Source organism: Mastomys coucha, unplaced genomic scaffold, assembly GCF_008632895.1.
Source record: "Mastomys coucha isolate ucsf_1 unplaced genomic scaffold, UCSF_Mcou_1 pScaffold15, whole genome shotgun sequence".
NCBI classification, from domain to species: domain Eukaryota; kingdom Metazoa; phylum Chordata; class Mammalia; order Rodentia; family Muridae; genus Mastomys; species Mastomys coucha.
In genome coordinates, this window is record NW_022196897.1 from 46934232 (window position 1) to 46952537 (window position 18306).

The 18306-nt window shown below is 38.3% G+C and overlaps 2 protein-coding genes across 22 annotated transcripts in view; both read right to left on the minus strand.

Annotated features, from left to right (window-relative positions):
* Positions 1-2036, minus strand: LOC116090212 (transcription initiation factor TFIID subunit 9-like). Its single transcript, XM_031370374.1, is given in 3 exon segments — positions 1-699; positions 702-867; positions 869-2036. Coding segments are annotated over 3 exon segments (789 nt in total). The 5' UTR covers positions 1004-2036; the 3' UTR covers positions 1-211.
* Baz2b (bromodomain adjacent to zinc finger domain 2B) overlaps positions 1-18306 on the minus strand; it is a 308453-nt gene that overhangs the window by 122963 nt on the left and 167184 nt on the right. The window contains exon 1 of one of the 21 annotated variants that reach the window (XM_031370351.1): positions 14898-16321. The exons of the other annotated variants lie outside the window; for them this stretch is intronic. The gene's annotated coding sequence lies outside the window, so the exon portion shown is untranslated. Of the gene's footprint in view, positions 1-14897; positions 16322-18306 lie in introns of those variants that run through there. 21 annotated transcript variants of the gene reach the window in all.

Sequence of the window (18306 nt, forward strand, 5' to 3'; positions counted from 1 at the left end):
ATAAACGACAATTTTATTTTTTATGCATAAAGGTTGATGAAAAACCATTACTAGTTTTAGTAAAACTGAACATTTTAACCAAAAAGCAAAGTAAGTATACTTATTAAATACCACTTTCTAAAGTACAGCTTTAAAACATCTAACATGCTTTTTAAATTTCAATACAATGGACCCAAGACCAAGAATACAGGTTACATGCATAAAGGCTAGATTACATATTATCATAGTCATCATCATCATCATCATCGTCATCATCATCATCTTCACGTTTTCTTTTCAGTGCATTTGCTGACTCGGCTGTATTTTGTGATACCATATTAGTAGTAATAAGAATGTTTTTGGACCCAATTAATGATGGGTTAATAAGAACATTCTGAACTGCTGATGTCGCAGGAATGGAAGCTTTTACAGCAGGAGACTGAGAAGCAGGCATCTGTACTGTAAACCTTTGCCCTGTGAGGGACATTGGAGTACCTACTTTAGTTGAAACAGACATGGTTTGTGGAGTTGGTGTGCCTAGTGTGGGAGTACTTGGTCTACTAGAAACTGAACCAACACTTAACCTTGGAACTGTTATCCTTCCTGCAGGAGTAGGGGCCTTCTTTTGTAAAGACTTAAGCCTATAGTTTGGAGCAGTTAAGCAATATCTATCAGGTGGCAATCTAGGACCTGAATATGGCTTGATCAATGGCAAAGGGGATTTCTTTGTCTAGCAATATCTAATAAAAAATCTCTCGGGGGAGGAGAAGTGAAAGACTGGTCAGCACGGCACTGAATTGCCAATCGTACGTCATCTGCATCAACAGTAGCTTTCTTAGCATGGCTTGAATAGATTTTAGCATCATCTAGAATTGTGGTCACGTATCGATAGGAAGGCAAACTCCAGCATCTGATTTATAACTCTTGGCTCATATTCTGTAATCCCCATATCCTTCAGGATTTGTGCCATCATCTGTGCATCTTTCGGCATGCTCTTGGGAGACGCCATCTTGCCAGACTCCATGATATCAGGTGATCACACTTCTCGAGCTAGATCTCCCACATTAACGTACTTCAGGCCTGATCTTGATGCAAGTTCTTTGCCTAGTGTGGTTTTTCCAACCCCTGGTGTACCTGTGACTCCCCTGACCTCGGGTCCTACGCTCCCATCGAATGGTGGCAAGCCGGGCCCCAAGTCCGGCCGGCGTCCGGGAGCCATTTCTTAACTGAGGCTCCCTCTCCCCAGACATCTTCTTTAATTTGTGTCAAGTTGACAGAAGCTAACCAGCACAGATGTGCTGGGACAGTGGTTAACCCCAGGTCCTTTTCCTCAGACCTATCCTTTTGAGATTTTTCTATTCTCTGAGACTTTGGGTACATACTGTCTTTTTGCTTGTTTTTCAATGAGTTATTTTTCTTGCGACCTAAAGAGGCTAGCAGAGGATTCATAACAAGCACCATGCCATATTTGCCTCTCATCGGTGCTCTGGCTCATTTCACTTCTGAGATGCTTCCCTTCCATAGCTCAAACGCTGTGCGCCATCATATGGACACACCAGCTGTTTGGTTTTTTAATTTAGTCCTTTAATATTTTTGATTGCTGCTTCTTAATAAGTTGACCATACCCTGTGTCACTGCTGACATCATCTATGATGTCATCCATCCACATTGCAGCCCACAGACTGCAGTATTCAGGACCACCTCGTTACAGATGTTCCCAGACTAAAGGTCAGTACACATCTGCTAGGCAATGTTGACAATCTCATCAAAAGTGATATTCCCACTGTGTTTAATGTTCTCCTGCTTCTTTATCTCCTGGTGGCTCCTTGAGGGCATTGATGATCAGGCATCTGGGCCTGTAATGGTCAGTTGCACCCTGATCTTCACACCTTTCCAGTTACCAGTGCCTTGGTGATGCTGTCACCAACTTTCTTGTCAAAAGACCCAGGAGGGATCTGAGGGCCAAGCGGTCTGTGGTGCACAGGGCCCCTCAGGTGCACCCGAGGTCCACGACTTTGATATATCACTCACGTAGAATTTGGGTGGCATGATGGAGGCAACTGGTATCAACTGGATGAAGCAGATCCAGGACGACTGCAGAAAGCTAGCTGCATAGTAGCCTCCTCTGGTCATTTTATCCCTACAGCTGTATCTGACTAATTCCAGGTCACAACTTCCACAGCTTCTAATTACAGAGAGCTTTACCGTCTACCCAGGAAGCTGTTGATCACTCTGACTTTTTACTGCCCTCTTGCCCAGATTCACTGTGTTATGCAGCATGCAGCAATGTTGGTTGAGCCTTGGTTTCTAAATCAATAAAATGGGGTTAATTATACTTGAAAGAGCTTCATAAGGGAGGGCCTAGCATACTTCCAGCTAGATGTTTTGTTCCGAAGACTGTTATGATCGTAGTAGAAAACTGCTTTGATTTGCCAAAGGAAAGGTAGAAGAACAGAAAAGCTCAATAAGTCAGCATCATGTGTTCCTAAGTTAAATGTGACCAAAGGTAAGTGAAGTGCCCAGGGGATTTACAACAGCAAGCACCTTTCTTGCAGGTAAACACGAACTGACTATAGATTACCCACACCCTCACAATTTCACCCGCCAAAGAGAATCATCATTGTGTGAACTTTAGACAACAAAGTTTTAGTTTGTTCTTAAGTATCTGTGCCCTTAGATGTTCATTCTTATTTTTATGACTTTATTGTTCAAAAATGAATTTTTTTCAGACTTCAGTTTTCCTTTTTTCCCCCCTAATTTCCCTAAATTCCCAAGTTATTTCCTTTTGGACATTGATAATTTTCACTTTAATTAGTATCTATTAAATTATTCTTTCAAATATGTAATTTCTCTTGTTTTTTATTATTTTCTGAATTTCATACTTTTGCCCCAACTGATATCCAAGTTCTGTAATACCATTAAGTTGTATTTGGAAGGATCAAGACCCTGTGTAACAATGCTCTGAAAGGGATTATAATGAGATTCTAGAAGGGATACAACACTTCCCTTGAATGCCCAAGGCCTGGATTTCAACTGTGAACATCACAATCAAAATGATGTACTTCCTATGCACATCCCAAATCTGTCTGAGCATGACCTGCATTAAATTGCTGGACCATTATTTGACAGAAAAATACACAGATATGAGCCAAAATGTTTTGTATATTTCAGTAACATAAAACAATGTACTAAGTAAGAGTAAAATATTCTAAAAGTGAACTGTGTAATACTGGAGACAATTCTGTAAGTACCTTTAGAAACACTCTGCTATTAAGTTAATGAGGTCTGGGACTGAACCAGACAGTATATCTACTCTTCTACAAAACTGTCAGTTCTTTACATGTTCAGGTAAGGCTCCACTTCAATTCATCTTTGGGCTCCTCAAGAAGACTAAGCATAAGAGTTACATTCTCACATGTCAATCAATCTATTTCTAATCTGAACTGAACTATAAATCTACATAAGCACTGTGTGCCCTTGTTAATATCCACTGTTTGTAAAATTTAGAAGTAAAAATAACCCAAGTGATTGTTAATAGGTAAATGAATGTGGTAGGGTATGAAATGAAATATTACTCACTAATAAAAAGGAATAAAGTACTACACATGCTATAGTATGGAATAACTTGTCAGAAATGATCACTGCATAGTTCTTTTTATGTGAGTTTTCTAAAATAGACAAATTCAGAGATCGAGAGCTGGTTAGTGATTCTAAGGTAGGGACTAATCTGAGGAAATTATTTAGTAACCTGGAGTGCACTGGGTTCCAGTCACCCACATCTTTCCTTCTAATAATGTAATTGGCTGCCTCACTCTTCCGCAGTCATGCGTGTGAATACAAGCACTCCTCTGGACAATAGATAACTATCTTCTCCACTAAGAACCATCAAATTGAGACACTTATTTTTCTATTCAAATATACTGTCAACCTATCTGATTATGAACAAAACAAAAAACAAAACAAACACAAAAACCCAACCTCACCTAAATTGCTTGGGGTACATACAAATTAAGATCAAATTGTGTCTTCAAATAACTTTGGTTAAATAGGGTTTCTCTGTATAGCTCTGGCTGTCCTGGAACTTACTCTGTAGACCAGGCTGGCCTCGAACTCAGGAATCCACCCGCCTCTGCCTCCCAAGTGCTGGGATTAAAGGCATGCGCCGCCACCACCGCCCAGCCCTTCAAATAACGTTTAAGGATAATCCAATTCATCATTTGACTATATATAATTAGGCATGCATATGATTAAAACCTCTATCAACCAAACTAGAATTCTGCCCATGTCATGCCAACTCCTTAGGAATTAAACTCCTCGAGTGTCCCATAAGAGGACGCTCCAAGCAGTAGCCATCCTTGAGGACCTTCACTCTAGTGGATGCCAATCTTGTCACCGCAGTCTTTCCTAATCTTCCTCTTTACTTTAAATTAAGTTGTCTTGCCAGTTCTGCACATCTGTATGAGCCCTCACTTCTCACTCGTGGAGTAAGAGGCCAGGAAGTAGAAACACCAAAGCTCTATGCAGGCCTCAGCAGCATTTCAGAATTGGGCTCCTCTTGGTGATGATAAAATACTTTGTAACTGATTTTGTCGATTATTATCTATGAAAACACTAAAACTGAATGATATTTGAAATGGTAAAGCGTATGATATATAAATCAGATTTCCATAAAGCTGTTGAAAACAAACGTTCGGATTTCTCTCTGACAGAATGTTATTTTGACTCGACTCCCTCCTGATCTTGGACTCTGTTCAAGACTGAATGTAGAGTGCCTGTAACTCTTCTCATGTGACACAGGGAGCTACTGAGGCAGGAATCAAGTAGCTCTCAGGAACTCACCTCTTTAGTTCACCACCATGTTGTCCTCTCTCAAACAAAACAGAAGGCTCCTTGGCCCAGGTTAGGAATTTACCAGTTGGACCTCACTCTCCAGACAAGTTTCCCCACCTCCTTCCACTAGTCACATGGCCGGCCTTGGGGCTTTAAAAGGAGCTGCAAGCCCCAGACTCTGAAGCACAACTGACTCTCACCCATGGATGTCTTTTGTCTGTAACATCCCCCAGTATTTGCTGTCCATACTGCAATCTCCTTGCAATGTCTCTCTAACCCCACCTCTCCTTCCTTCCCCCTTCCTCAGGGTCATTAGCTACAATGACTTTTTTAAAGCAGCAATTCTTGATAGAGAAGTGATTCTGCCACCCTTTTACTTAAATCTTATAGTGTATCTGTACCTCTCTGTAACATAAATAAAAACGCCAGGTCTTTGTGGATGAGAACATTCTCTTGCTCTCATCTGAATTAGAAGACTACATTTTTCCCTACTCCCAAACAAATGAGTCTCCCTTCAGCCACGCCTTCCTGTCAGCTGGCACTCACAGGCTTGCAAAGTCCTCACTCCAGGCTTCCAACTGGAGAAACATTCTGACTCACAGACAAACCTGGTTCTTCTCTTACTCTTGCATATTTCTAATTAAATTCTAGTTAACCCACAGGCAGTGCTTGCATGTGTGGCTTCCTACCATGCTGTGAGGCCTTGAGAAGCAGCCACTTGAGCTTGTAAGATATTTCACAGAAGCCTGAATGAGAACGAATGACAAGCACTGAAACTGAAATCTCAAAGTATACACACATATGCTCACTGTACCCTAAAATCCAGTTGAGAAGCAGGTAAATTGGGTATTATTATTTCTGTTTTCAGATGAGCAATTCTTATTTTCTCTCATGATGGCAATATTGCAGTAGCTGTAGACAAGGCCCAACAATGATCCTAAGCCAGGTCAGTGTTGGGTATATGCCTATACCACATAAACCAGGTCAGTCAGTGCTGGCTACACTCCTATATCTGGACATAGAGCTCCCGTCATTTGCAGATTTGTTCAACTAAAAGAGAAGGCTAACTGCTGTTATGGGAAGAACCTGGGAAGCAATTCTATATTATCACTTGCTTTTTGTTTTTTAGTTCATGGGTTCTCTATGTAGCCCAGGCTACCCTAGAATTTTCTAGGTAGACCAAGCTTCTTGTAATGATCTTCTTGCTTCAGCCTCCTGAATGCTGTAATTACAGGTATAAACCAGTAGACCTGTAGTGACTTTAAATTCTTGAAATCTGGGCTGAGAACACTGGTGAGATGGGTTCAGGCATGCCTATGTCTGTACATAGCTTCTCTGACTAGCCTCCTCAGAGTGGTTTTGCTGTTTATGATATGAGACAGTTGCTGTGACTGCTGTCTGATCTGATCTGATCAGACTCAGTGTTGGATCTGGAAATGCTGACCAGCAGGTCTTGTTCCTAAGACAACCCCACTGTTCTTGATCTAGAGGAACCACTTTAAACCTTTCGTCACGGACAGCCATTTGGTTGGTAGTAAAAGACTAAATGATGATACAGCCTTCAGAAGAGAAGGTTCTGGCTCTGTTTGACCTATTCTCATCTATGGCAGTTTTATTACTGTTTAAAATCAGTAACAACTTGACCAAATGCCTGTCACAGGATCTTAACCTATGAAAACAAAGATTAGGGAGAAGGAATGTGATCAGCTAGGTCTATCCATTTAACCTAATCTATCATTCAAAGGGCAGAAATAAATGGAATACTTACGGGGCCTGAGTCAGACATGCTTGTCCATCACAATGCTTGTTTTGAAGAAAGCCTCCTATACCCACTCTGTCCTACCCTCTTGTCATTTCCACTAACTTTGGATTCTTAGTTTCCTTTTTAAAAAAAGTTGGTGTTGTTCTTTTGAGATAGGATCCTACCAGGGTGGTTTCGAACTCACAGTAATCCTGCCCCAACTTCCCAAATACTGGGATTACAGATATCAGCCAACAGGCCTAGTGTCTGTACTATTTTTTTTCTATTTGATGATTCCATTTTTTATTTATATAAAACCCCAGTTTTCCCTTAGTGACCGTTTGATATTCACCAATTTCAGTTTCTGACTGCTTTGTTGTAAGTCTTCTCATCCTTGTTAAAGCTATTACTAAGCAATTGTGATCCTGCATTACAACTCTTTCATCTGTAAACCCAACCACCCTAATCATAAAACACAAACAAACAAAAGCCATGACTTAACCTTATGCTTAAGCGACGGTGGCTGTTTTGAGTTTTGCTGCATGCAGCATGGTTCTTTCTGGTCTTTGTTGTTCTTTTTAGCAACAATGGATTCATCATTGCTGATGTTTTCTATCTTTCTGAAGCAGCCAACTCCTTTTGGGTAATTCTATACATTATCAGCAAGACATAGAAAAATGCAATAATACTGTATCTAAAGATCACCCTCATTTCACCATTCTGTTTCCAAATTTAAAAGAAAAAAAATCATATGAAATAAGCTGGATGCTCGGCGCACATCTGTAACTCCAGCACATGGGAGCAAAGGCTAGAGAAGCCTGAAAGCTGGTGGTCCACTTGGGCTAGGTAACAAGTTCTAGGGCAGCCTACCCACATATTAAGGACTTTTCTCAAAACAGAAAAGAAGAGAAAAAGAAAGGCAACCATTACAAACAAAAAGCAAGAGAAAAGAATGAAAATGAAGTCGGGTATTAATGGCAGCACACACCTGTAACTCCCGCACTCAGGAAGCAGGGGAATCTGAATGATCAGAAGAGCTGCATATAGAGGCTAACGCCAACCTGATGACCAAAAACCCAGCCTCTCCTTTCAAAGAGCATGTTTGGAGATTAAAACTGGAGCTTAAGACAGGCTAGGCAAGTGCTCTTCCACTGCACCATGAGAGGCCCTACCTTAAATGAAAAAAAAAAAAAAAAAAAAAAAAGTCAACTAAATAAAGTCAGAGCTGGGAAACAGAAGCCTGGCTTTCCTGTCCAGCTTCAGCACTGGGTACCTAACACAGCTAGCCCGAAACCTTCCTCTGCCATAAACTAGTCAAGTAGCTTTAATAAGATGAACCAAATAGCCAAGATGTTTGATCTCTGAATAAATACACCAGTATAGTCATTAATCCTGTATCACCTGGATTTGTATATTTCTCCTATTGTTCAGTTAACTTGATCTACAAAGTATGTCATGTAAAATTTTCTGATAACTTCTTATTGGCACAGAAGCCTTTTCAAGGCGTTATTTTTTATTTAAAAATTACATTTTTGTTATTTCATTTTACTTATATAAATGTTTTGCCTGCATATATTCTGTGTACCATGTGCATACCTGGTGCCCTCAGAAGCAAGAGGAAGCCATCAGATTCCTTGGAATTGGAGTTACAGATGACTAAGCTGCCTAGTGGGTAGTGGGAATCAAGCACTGGTCCTCTAGAACAGTCAGTACTCAACTGCCAAAACATCTCTACACACACACACACACACACACACACACACACACACACACACACACACCCCTACCTCTTAGGACATTAATTTTGGTTTAATTTTTAAACTAATTCTCACTATGTAATGTGGGGTAGTTTCAAACTCATAACATTACTTGAGTTTCCTGAGTGCCAAGGCTTGTGCTGCTACACCCACCTCTCCTGATTTAACAAATGGTCAAAGCCAGGCAGTGGTGGTGCATGCCTTTAATGCCAGCACTTGAGAGGCAGAGGCAGGTAGATTTCTGAGTTCAAGGCCAGCTTGGTCTACAGAGTGACAGCCAGGGCTATGCAGAGAAACCCTGTCTCAAACACCCCCCCCCCCCCAAAAAAAGGTCAAAACCTTGAAATTAGGTTTTGCTTTGCTTATTCATTTGCTTATCCACATTTCCAAGGAACTTCTCGGATTCATGATGGCAGGAGTTTGGGCAGCAAACCCTGCTAGCTCATTTGCCTTCCCTAATTATGTTTCACTATGCATACAGCAATACCCGAATGTGGAAAAAAGGTCCCACGTGGCTAGTACATCCCAAACTGAACACTTCTGACTTTTAAGAATGACATAAAAGGCTGGTTCTCCAGTTTAGATGTGAATGAGATACACTAAACACTTCAAAGCTCAGTTTCTTGTGAATACTTTGATTTTCTTGTGATCAACTTAGAAATATAACTTAATTTAAAGTAAGGGACACAGTACAATGATCTTTCAAAAATTCACTTTAGTAGATGAGACTTGACTAAAAATGGCATATTTATCATATATGGCAATCGATTCATTTAAAATCTTGATGAGTAAGAAGTGACATTATAAAAATGAGTTACACAATACATCTAGCCTGAACCTGCTTCTCTTCTTCCTCTCTCACAGAACACTGCTATGTTGTTCAGGCTTAAGACACTGGGCTAAATAATCCTGCCTAAGTCCTAAGTTGCTGGGCCTATATCTCTGAATCTAGTCACCAGATGTTTCTAACATACAGCCAGACTTGAGAGAGTCATCTAGACAACCTAGACAAGTACCTTGAATAAAATAAACTAAACACCTTTGCTTTAGTTCATTGTAACTGTAATAAAATTGTAATTAAATAAAAAAACATCAATTTCCAACTCAAAGTACATATGCTTTGAAGTAAAAATAAAAACACTATATATGTGTGGGTGGATACACACACACACACACACACACATACACACACAAATGTTCTCCAATATGATAAGCCATATAGATGGATATTCTAACCATCAAGGTTTAGCAGGTTATTTGACCTAAGAGAGGACAAGAAAGACGATGGCTTTGGTCGGTAAAGCAACTGGTGTGCATGCCTGAGGACCTGAATTTGAGCGCCACATAAAAACTGGAGGCATAGTTGCAGATATTTATATCCCAGTGTTGAGAAGACAGAAACAGGAGGATATCTATCTGGGGCTTACTGCCAAGCCAGGACAACCTAATTAACTAGCTCCAGGTCAATGACAGACTCTGTCCTAAAAGGAGATGGACGGTATTCCTGATGATAATGCCCAGGCTGTCCTCTAACCTATGTAGGTGTATATGTGTGTGTGTGTGTGTGTGTGTGTGTGTGTGTGTGTGTGTGTGTGTGTGTGTGTGTGTGTGTTTGTGTGTCTGCTGTCTGTGCTTTATTATATATTCCTTTTAAGGAAATTTGTTGGAGCAAAGGCTTCTTCTTGCTTCCCATTTTCAGTACTAAGCAACTAAATATAAAAAATCCTCAAAACAGGCAGAAACATACTACCTACAGAAACATCAATGCGATTCTTTTTATTAAGTTCCTAGGAAATAAGTACTCCAAATTCAATCATCAGAGCCTATGAAAAGCTTCACCCAGATTGGGAATGTGTACAGCATTCATTCTGTTTCACTTTTGGTAGCTTCCCTGAAAGCGAGCAGCAGCCCTTTGCACAAGCATGTTCTCACACAACACATTCGGCTGCTGCTTTTCTTTCTTTTTCTCCAAAGGAAAATATGTGTCGTGCTAAAAACTATAATCTTTTCCATAATTTTTATTTTACTTTATTACTATTTGTGTTTATGTGTGTGCATGCTCATGTGGCTGCCAAGGCAGGCCAAAGGGGGTTCTGGGTGTCTGGTTGTGAGCCACTTGGCCTGGGTGCTGAGGATGGAGCAATGGTCCTCTGTATGAGCAGTAAGCACTTTTACCTGTTGACCTCCAGGATTTCTATAGTATACTTGGTCTATACAATTAAAGTTTTTCTGAACAGCTACTAAAGTATTTGACAATTCTCAAAAGGCTAAGCATAAAATTACCACATGAACTGAAAGCAGAAACTTGTAAAGATTCTATCTGTTAACAGATAAGTGGATGGATGGCACACAGTATAGATCATGCTTCTTTAATGTTTATTTACACAATTGAATCATGTAAAGCCATGCATTCTGAAAGCGTTACAGAGGGACGATCCTGGGAAACCCTGAGCTAAGTAAAATAAACCTGCCCAAAAGAACCATATGTTGTGAACGTAACCAACGCTACAGAATTATACACATCAAATGGTCAAGAGCCAGGCATCATGGCACAGCCTTCTTAAGTAAAGCACTTGGGAGGCAGTCACACACAGATAGATCTCTGTGAGTTCAGGGGGTAGCCTGGCCTACATGCTGAATTCCAGGCCAGTCAGGGCACTATAGTGAGACTCTGTTTCCAAAGAAAGAAAATGATAGTCAAAATTGGGAGAATAGGTCAATGTAGAGTACTTGCCTAGCACACCCACAAGCAAGAAAAAACAAAAACAGCAACAGCAACGTAAATCAACCCCTTGAAAAACACTAGTTCAAATGGCACATTTTATGATATTTTTCCAAAATGATGTAAAACAAATTTATTGAACTGTGTATTGTAAATGGGTGATTTGCCGGGTGGTGAATCTCATCTCTAGAAAGTTATTTCTTAAACTAGTTTGAAGCTTCTTTTTGGTGCTCTGGGGTCTCACTCTGGTGCATTCTCCACAAAGTTCCTCCTCTGGCATTCTGCTTACTAGGTTTCCCTCACTGTTCATTCTAAATATTTTATCTATTTCACTCTTTTGGCAATGAATCTTGTATTCTTTTTGAAATGTCTGATATTTAAAAATTATTATAACACATTTAATATTTGATTATGCATTGCTTATAACACCAAGCAAATTGCTTAAATTATCAAGTCAATTCTCATACTTAATATTTGTTTGGATTTTATTTGCCAAAGTACATTTGTAGTGGCTCAGGTTGTCAAAACAGGAGCTAATAATACACTATATGTAAAGCCATATGAATTTCACATTAAGTGAAATTTTCAATAACAAACGGTAAGGGGAACATTCTAGGAAACTTGAGGAAACATCACTTAAGAGTTCTGGACATCTCAATCAATCCAGAGTATACTTAATTCACTAGACTTACTTAATATGCATAATAATGAGATTTACACAGAAATTTGAGATTATCCTTTTTGAAAGAGTCGTCTCCTCTACCCCTCAACCCCTCTTCTCTTTCCTCACAATGTACCTGAGATTGGTGTTTGGATGCTACCTCAGTTAGTAAATATGTGAAGAAGATAACAAGGTGCACTTCGGACTTACAAAAAATATCTGTGTGTTTTTTCTCTTAGGCTGGGTTAAGTCAAATTCATTCTTCAACAGCAATTTAGACTGTCATCTCCTGGGTGAAGTCTGATTCTTTCTCCCTACCTGACCTATTCACCAGAAAAGCTGCTATTATCTCACAGCTGATGGCAACATCACCCTTCTGGTCATCTTTTCTCCCTCACATCTGTACGCATCATCAACAAAGCTTTTCAGTTTTCAAAACATCCAGAGTTTAAATTTTACCAAGCCGCTCCCTCTGTTAGATTACTATAAGAACTCTTTAAACAATGCTCCAAGAATACAGTCTAGTCTCAACTTAGCCAGTGGAATGATCCTTTAAAAATACAAATTAGATCTATGCAAAAGCCTGAGTTCCACTAAGTCCCACCTGGAGTCTGAAAGGTCTCATGTGACAGACTTTCCACTCCTTCTGCAATGCCCAATACCTGTTCCTACTCACCCCTGTTCCTCATCTTCCCTCCGATCACAATGGCCTCTGTTTATTTCCAGGTCTTAACAGGCAAGCTTTCTGCCTGGAAAGCTCTCCAGGAAGGGATGCACATCTTACTTTGGTCACTACTCAATCACCACCATGGTTGTATCCTTCCTACAAAAATTATCCTGCTCCATTTTCTTTAGGGTTTTTTCCCCTTTTTCTTTTTTTCTTTTGTAACATTTACTGTGTAACATACTATGTATTTTACTAATTACTCTTTATAGTTTATCTCTACCTGAACTATATGTTACACAAAGGTAAAACTTTGGGATATTTATTTACTGTTATTTTCCAGGTATCTAGAATAGTCTATCTTCAAGCAAATTCAGTATGCAAATTCAGTATGTAAATGAATTGCAACAGCTCAGTGGTGGGGTACCTGCCTAACATTCTCTAAGGCTCTATCATCAGAATGTCAATAAAAACAATATATTGGCTTTCACTTTGTACAGCCGGTAGCCTAATGTTTACCTGCACTGTATCAGGTATCACATTGTACTATAACGGCCTGCTAATTTTTTGCTTCTTCTATTACACCATAAATTTTAGAGACAAGGGTTTTGTTTGGCTTTCCGTTGTAGGTAACTGTATTTCTTAGAGTGCCTGATACCTTGGAGGCACTGTATAATATTTGATAAATTAATTCATCTAAACCAAAGGTGTGAGCGCCTTTATGGTATAAAGTGTGGCTCTAGGTTCTGCTAGTGTTTCTCACCTGACTCTGACACTGGCAAAAAGACCTTAGTCCCATTATTTAGCTTCTCTACAATTACATCTTCATCAATGGAAATGGGAGCAATGATACCTTGCCTAATGTGATTACCATGAATATAAGATGACAAATTAGCTCACTGGTTTCTATGTAACAATAAATGGCATCTATTACCTATCATTACATAATGAAACAGAGGTTCTGCTGTAAATTTTATCTTGATAATGACATAAAACATAATATTTAGAACCTTCTTGAAATACAACAATATCTTATATGAATAACTATGGAGTCGGGGGCTGGCGAGATGGCTCAGCGGGTAAGAGCACTGACTGCTCTTCCGAAGGTCCTGAATTCGGATCCCAGCAAGCACATGGTGGCTCACAACCACACATAATAAGATCGGATGCCCTCTTCTGGTGCTGTCTGAAGACAGATGCAGTAAATTACACCAGAGCGAGTAGGGCCAGAGCAAGGGGGTCGGAAGGAGAGGGCCGGCAGAGGTCCTGAGTTCAACAGCAGCCACACACATTATGGCTCATGACCATCTGTACAGTTACAGTGTACTCATACATATAAAATAAATAAAAAAAACTATAGAGTCAAATAAAATGAACTCAATGCGAGTTCTGAAAAGAAAGTACCTTAATTCTCAACAGGAGCTACATTATTTATGTTTCCCTATTATACTTTTAAATGTTTTTTTTAATTTTAGATTCTATAGCCTTCTTCAGAATTTGCAATTAATTTTTGATAATTTAAAAATGTTATCTCTTACATAGACAAAATATGTACTACTGAAGCTTACTTATTAAAGACGATAATACTTAAGTAACTTACACTTACCAGTGTATAACTTATACTCATTCTTTTCTATTCTCTGAAGAAGCTCATATTAGAAAAGTCAGATGCATACTTGTGACTCCTACTAACTGACCATCAGCTTTCTGTTTATGTTAGTCATGTATACAAGAATATCCATAATTCTTGGGTAATGAAGGTTTAAGAAAAACAGAGTTCTGTTTAAATTAGATAATCATTTTCATTGTAAAGTCATACATCTTAGGCTTTTTACATATTAATAAAGTAATAAAACATCTTATAAAACACTTATAAAACATGTTTCCTTCACATTTTGTATTACAATAAATAAACAAACACATTTTACTTAAGCACTTGGATAGGAGACAAGAAAACAAGGCAAGCAGTTTAAATGACTGTCCCAAGGCCACAGATGGGGTGGCCGCCAGCTCCAGGATTAAAGCTAAGTGGCTATTTATTTATTCCTTCTTATGCTTTGAGTACTTAACGTTCACTTTTATATCACAGAGCCTTTGTAATTAATGTAAGAAAACAACTTAATATAATAAAGCAATTGTCAATAGACTGTGACAGCATGTACAGAGAAATTTCTTATAGAAAAGATAAATTAGACTTAATCCGCAGGGTCTGAAAACAATCTGATTTACATGTCATCTCAGGATTTTACTTGGAGTACCAAGCAAGTGGCAGCTTACTACAATTTATCATGCTCGTGTTTTTTAGCTTGTTTCTAATCAAAATCTATAGTAAGTACCTGAGATAGATTTAAAATACAAAACAGAAATACTAACGAATTTTTAAAAATCCTCCAAACTTAAAACAGTAGTTTCTGCTCTAAATATAAGTTCAAGATCAGGAAATACTTCTAAGAGGCTCACCAATGAAAACAGATACACAATAAAGCAACCGGCAACCGCTCGTTAGCAGGAGAAAGACATTGAGCACAACACTCGCAGCTTACTGTGGACAGGCTTTAATCAGGAAGTAGCCATTATCCTTTCGATTCAGAGCAGAGACAGCACTGCACAGCAAGCCACGGTATTTTCAGTTGAAAGGCTTGAAAGAACACTTACTATTGTATCCTACCTCTGCTGACCCCAGAGGTCACAATATGTCTTTTATCAAACGCTAGAACGAAAACACAAGCCAAGCAAGCATTTGCAACGCTCTGTTTGTTGAAACACCTAAAATCTACCTAACACAATCTCTCCCTCACAAAACATGGCTGTCTTATTCAGAGATTAGCAATTATTGTAATGAGATACTGTCGGAGAGGGTCAAATAGTACTTCCTGCAGTTTACACATCTTGATTTCCTGGTAAACAAACTGAGAGGCAGGTGGAGCACTTAGGGAGCCGGTAACCGAGAGAGCTCACGTGACAACACTGAACCAGGTAAGGGAGCCGGCTCAGGTAATTGTTCTTAATTTTGTTAAGATTAAAACCAACAACAAAGGGAAGAATCCTCTTCCTTCTTTTTGAAAGAAGGGTTTATTTCTACACGGATAATCTCAAGGTTACAATAAAGAATGCTAACAAGCCTTATGCAGGTTTCAAAAATTGGTTTTGGCAAACAAATTGTAAAAATAAGGCAACACTAACAAGATTTTTTATAAATGAACAATAATAAAATAAATAACTGTTCATGAACCTGCAAAAGAATAACCTTTAAATTCCAACTGCTTTAAGAAAGTAGTTACAAGAAATCTGAGTTAGAATAAAAGGTTAAAATTAATTTTTTGGTCAAAGTATGATTCAATTTTATTAGACTATTATAAATATACAACATTCTTTGAAAAATATCGCATGCATTAAAAGTTTGCATAAGATAGTGCCTGCCTACATTTTAAACTTTTTCAAAAATAAAATTTATTCACCTGAGCATAAAAAATATTGTTAATTTGAAAACTGCATGTCTCTGTTCTTAGTTTTTTCCTCCCAATTTTCCTTTTCTCCTTTTCCCTGAAATTCGTAAAACTTTATCACTTAAATTATCACTACAAAATCCAAAATATTAACTTCATCAAAATGAAAAGGCTACTACTTTCAACATGTCTAGGTGATTTTTTTAAAAATCTGTAAAGTTTATACTTAAAAATCTTACATTTATTAAATATGTTTTTGTACTCATGAAAATAATATTCAGTAATTTTACTGCAAAGAGTGATTAAAGACCATTTTACAACAATAAGCATATTAAGCATTAAAGTCTTACATTAACTTACATTTAGCTTACATTAACTCATTGTACAAAATGAAATTTTTATGTACAGAAATAGAAAAATCAGAATGACAACACAATCAACAAGAAAAAGCTAAAACCACCAGGACAGAGAACTCTGGGCCAGATGGACAGACTCTCAGAGGTCTGGTGTTATTTCTAAGAAGTACTGAATCGCATTAGCACCGCAGTTGCTAACATCACTAATGCTTTTAACTACAATCAAAGTGAATTTTCACAACACAATGGCTAAGGAGCTAAGAGTTCCAGCTGAAGCTCATGGTCAAATTCAGTACCATAGATATCCTATTTTCACAAAGCATGCAGACATGGTCCTTATTCCATTAGAGAAAACGGTGAATGGAATTCCTACAACACAGACACAGGCTGTGTATTTGTATGTCAACACAAAACTATTATTTCAACTATTTCAAAAGTGTATGCATGACTGTGTTAGGTTCCACAGCAGTTCACATTTAGACAAAGAAACTTCTTTTATGTTTCATTTTTTTTCTCTTTTTTTTTCTTTTATTATTATATGTAAGTACACTGTAGCTGTCTTCAAACACACCAGAAGAGGGCATCAGATCTCATTACAGATGGTTGTGAGCTACCATGTGGTTGCTGGGATTTAAACTCAGGACCTTCGGAAGAGCAGTCAGTGCTCTTAACTGCTGAGCCATCTCTCCAGCCCCTTCTTTTATGTTTCAAATAAAGTTTTCTCAGCATATTTACAGAAATTAGAACAATGACTTTGCTATGCCCATCTTTCTTTGCCATTTCCTCAGTACAAGCTATTGTCAACGCACACTAAAAGATGATTTATCATTAGTCATATAGCCAAGAATTGTACTGTATCTAATCTGAATCAATATATATATGTGTGTGTGTATCTATCTATATATGTAAATACATATATAGATATATATATCCTCATTAATTTCAATTTCATATTCAAAATTCAGTCTCTTTTCTAAATTCAGTTTTTCCTGCAGGCTGAGTCAATTAGGCACTCAGGGAAAGATGTGATTTCAGAAAGGCAGGGGATTTTAGGATGTAACCCAGGTACTTCACCAGAGCCTCTAGCTCCCATCTCACTGACCTTTCATGGGCTTGCTCCTTCATCTCTCTGCCTGTGAGCAAGTCTATGATGATATTTATCCCTAGCTCTGGGAGAGACCCACCTCCTCACTGACCTCTGCATTCGCACATATGGAGCTTACTTCCCTGTTATTTTTTCCTGTTACTCCAGGGGAAAGACAGCAAAACAAAGAATAAGAAAACTTCTTATGCCCAACTATATAAAAACCCTCAAACATTACCCTCTAATATGTCAATTGATATGACCTGGATTGAATACAATTGAAATTTAATAGCACAGCAAATCCAGCAGTTACAATGGAGTGGTCTTTTTCTCCCTTGTAAAGATGTTAACATTATATCCTATGACTTCCCATTCACTATCAGTTCTAGTTTCCTCAAACCCACGGTGACTCTCTTGGAGTTTTGTTAATTGGACCCACAATCTTTCCCTTACTAACTCTGAAAGAGCTTAGAAATTTTTCATTTACATTGCTCATAATGAATGAAACTCAATATGCAGCAAACACAAATTAGGTTAAAATGAATATATAAACAGATCCTGTTTCCTTAATAAAGCCAAGATAGTGTTACGATTGAAGTATGTGGACAAAAGGTCAGGTATTATCACATATGTTCTTGCATACTATAAAACTAATCTGTATTTACACAAACCCAGGTTCTCATATGGGGCCCATTTTTAAGAACACTAGCCTAAGCCAACAGACTTCATAAAGTGATATCAAGCCACCAAATGACCACACTGACAGCAGTGTCCCCTCTAGCTTTAGAGGTGCCTGTGTCCACTGGATGACGTCACTCAGCCTGTCTCAACTGCTTTTCAGTGCTCACCGCAAACAAAAACCTCTGGAATAGTTTATCTCAGCTGTAATTATTTCTATATACAATTTTTGCTATTGCAAAAAGCAGCAGCTTTCAAATCTTGCTTATCTTATTTTATAATAAAAAAGACCCCAATATTTAAAAATGTTAGAAAACATATGCTTACATAATAAAATTATTAGTGTAATCAATTGAGTTTATATGCTATTCACTTGAAATTTAATGTG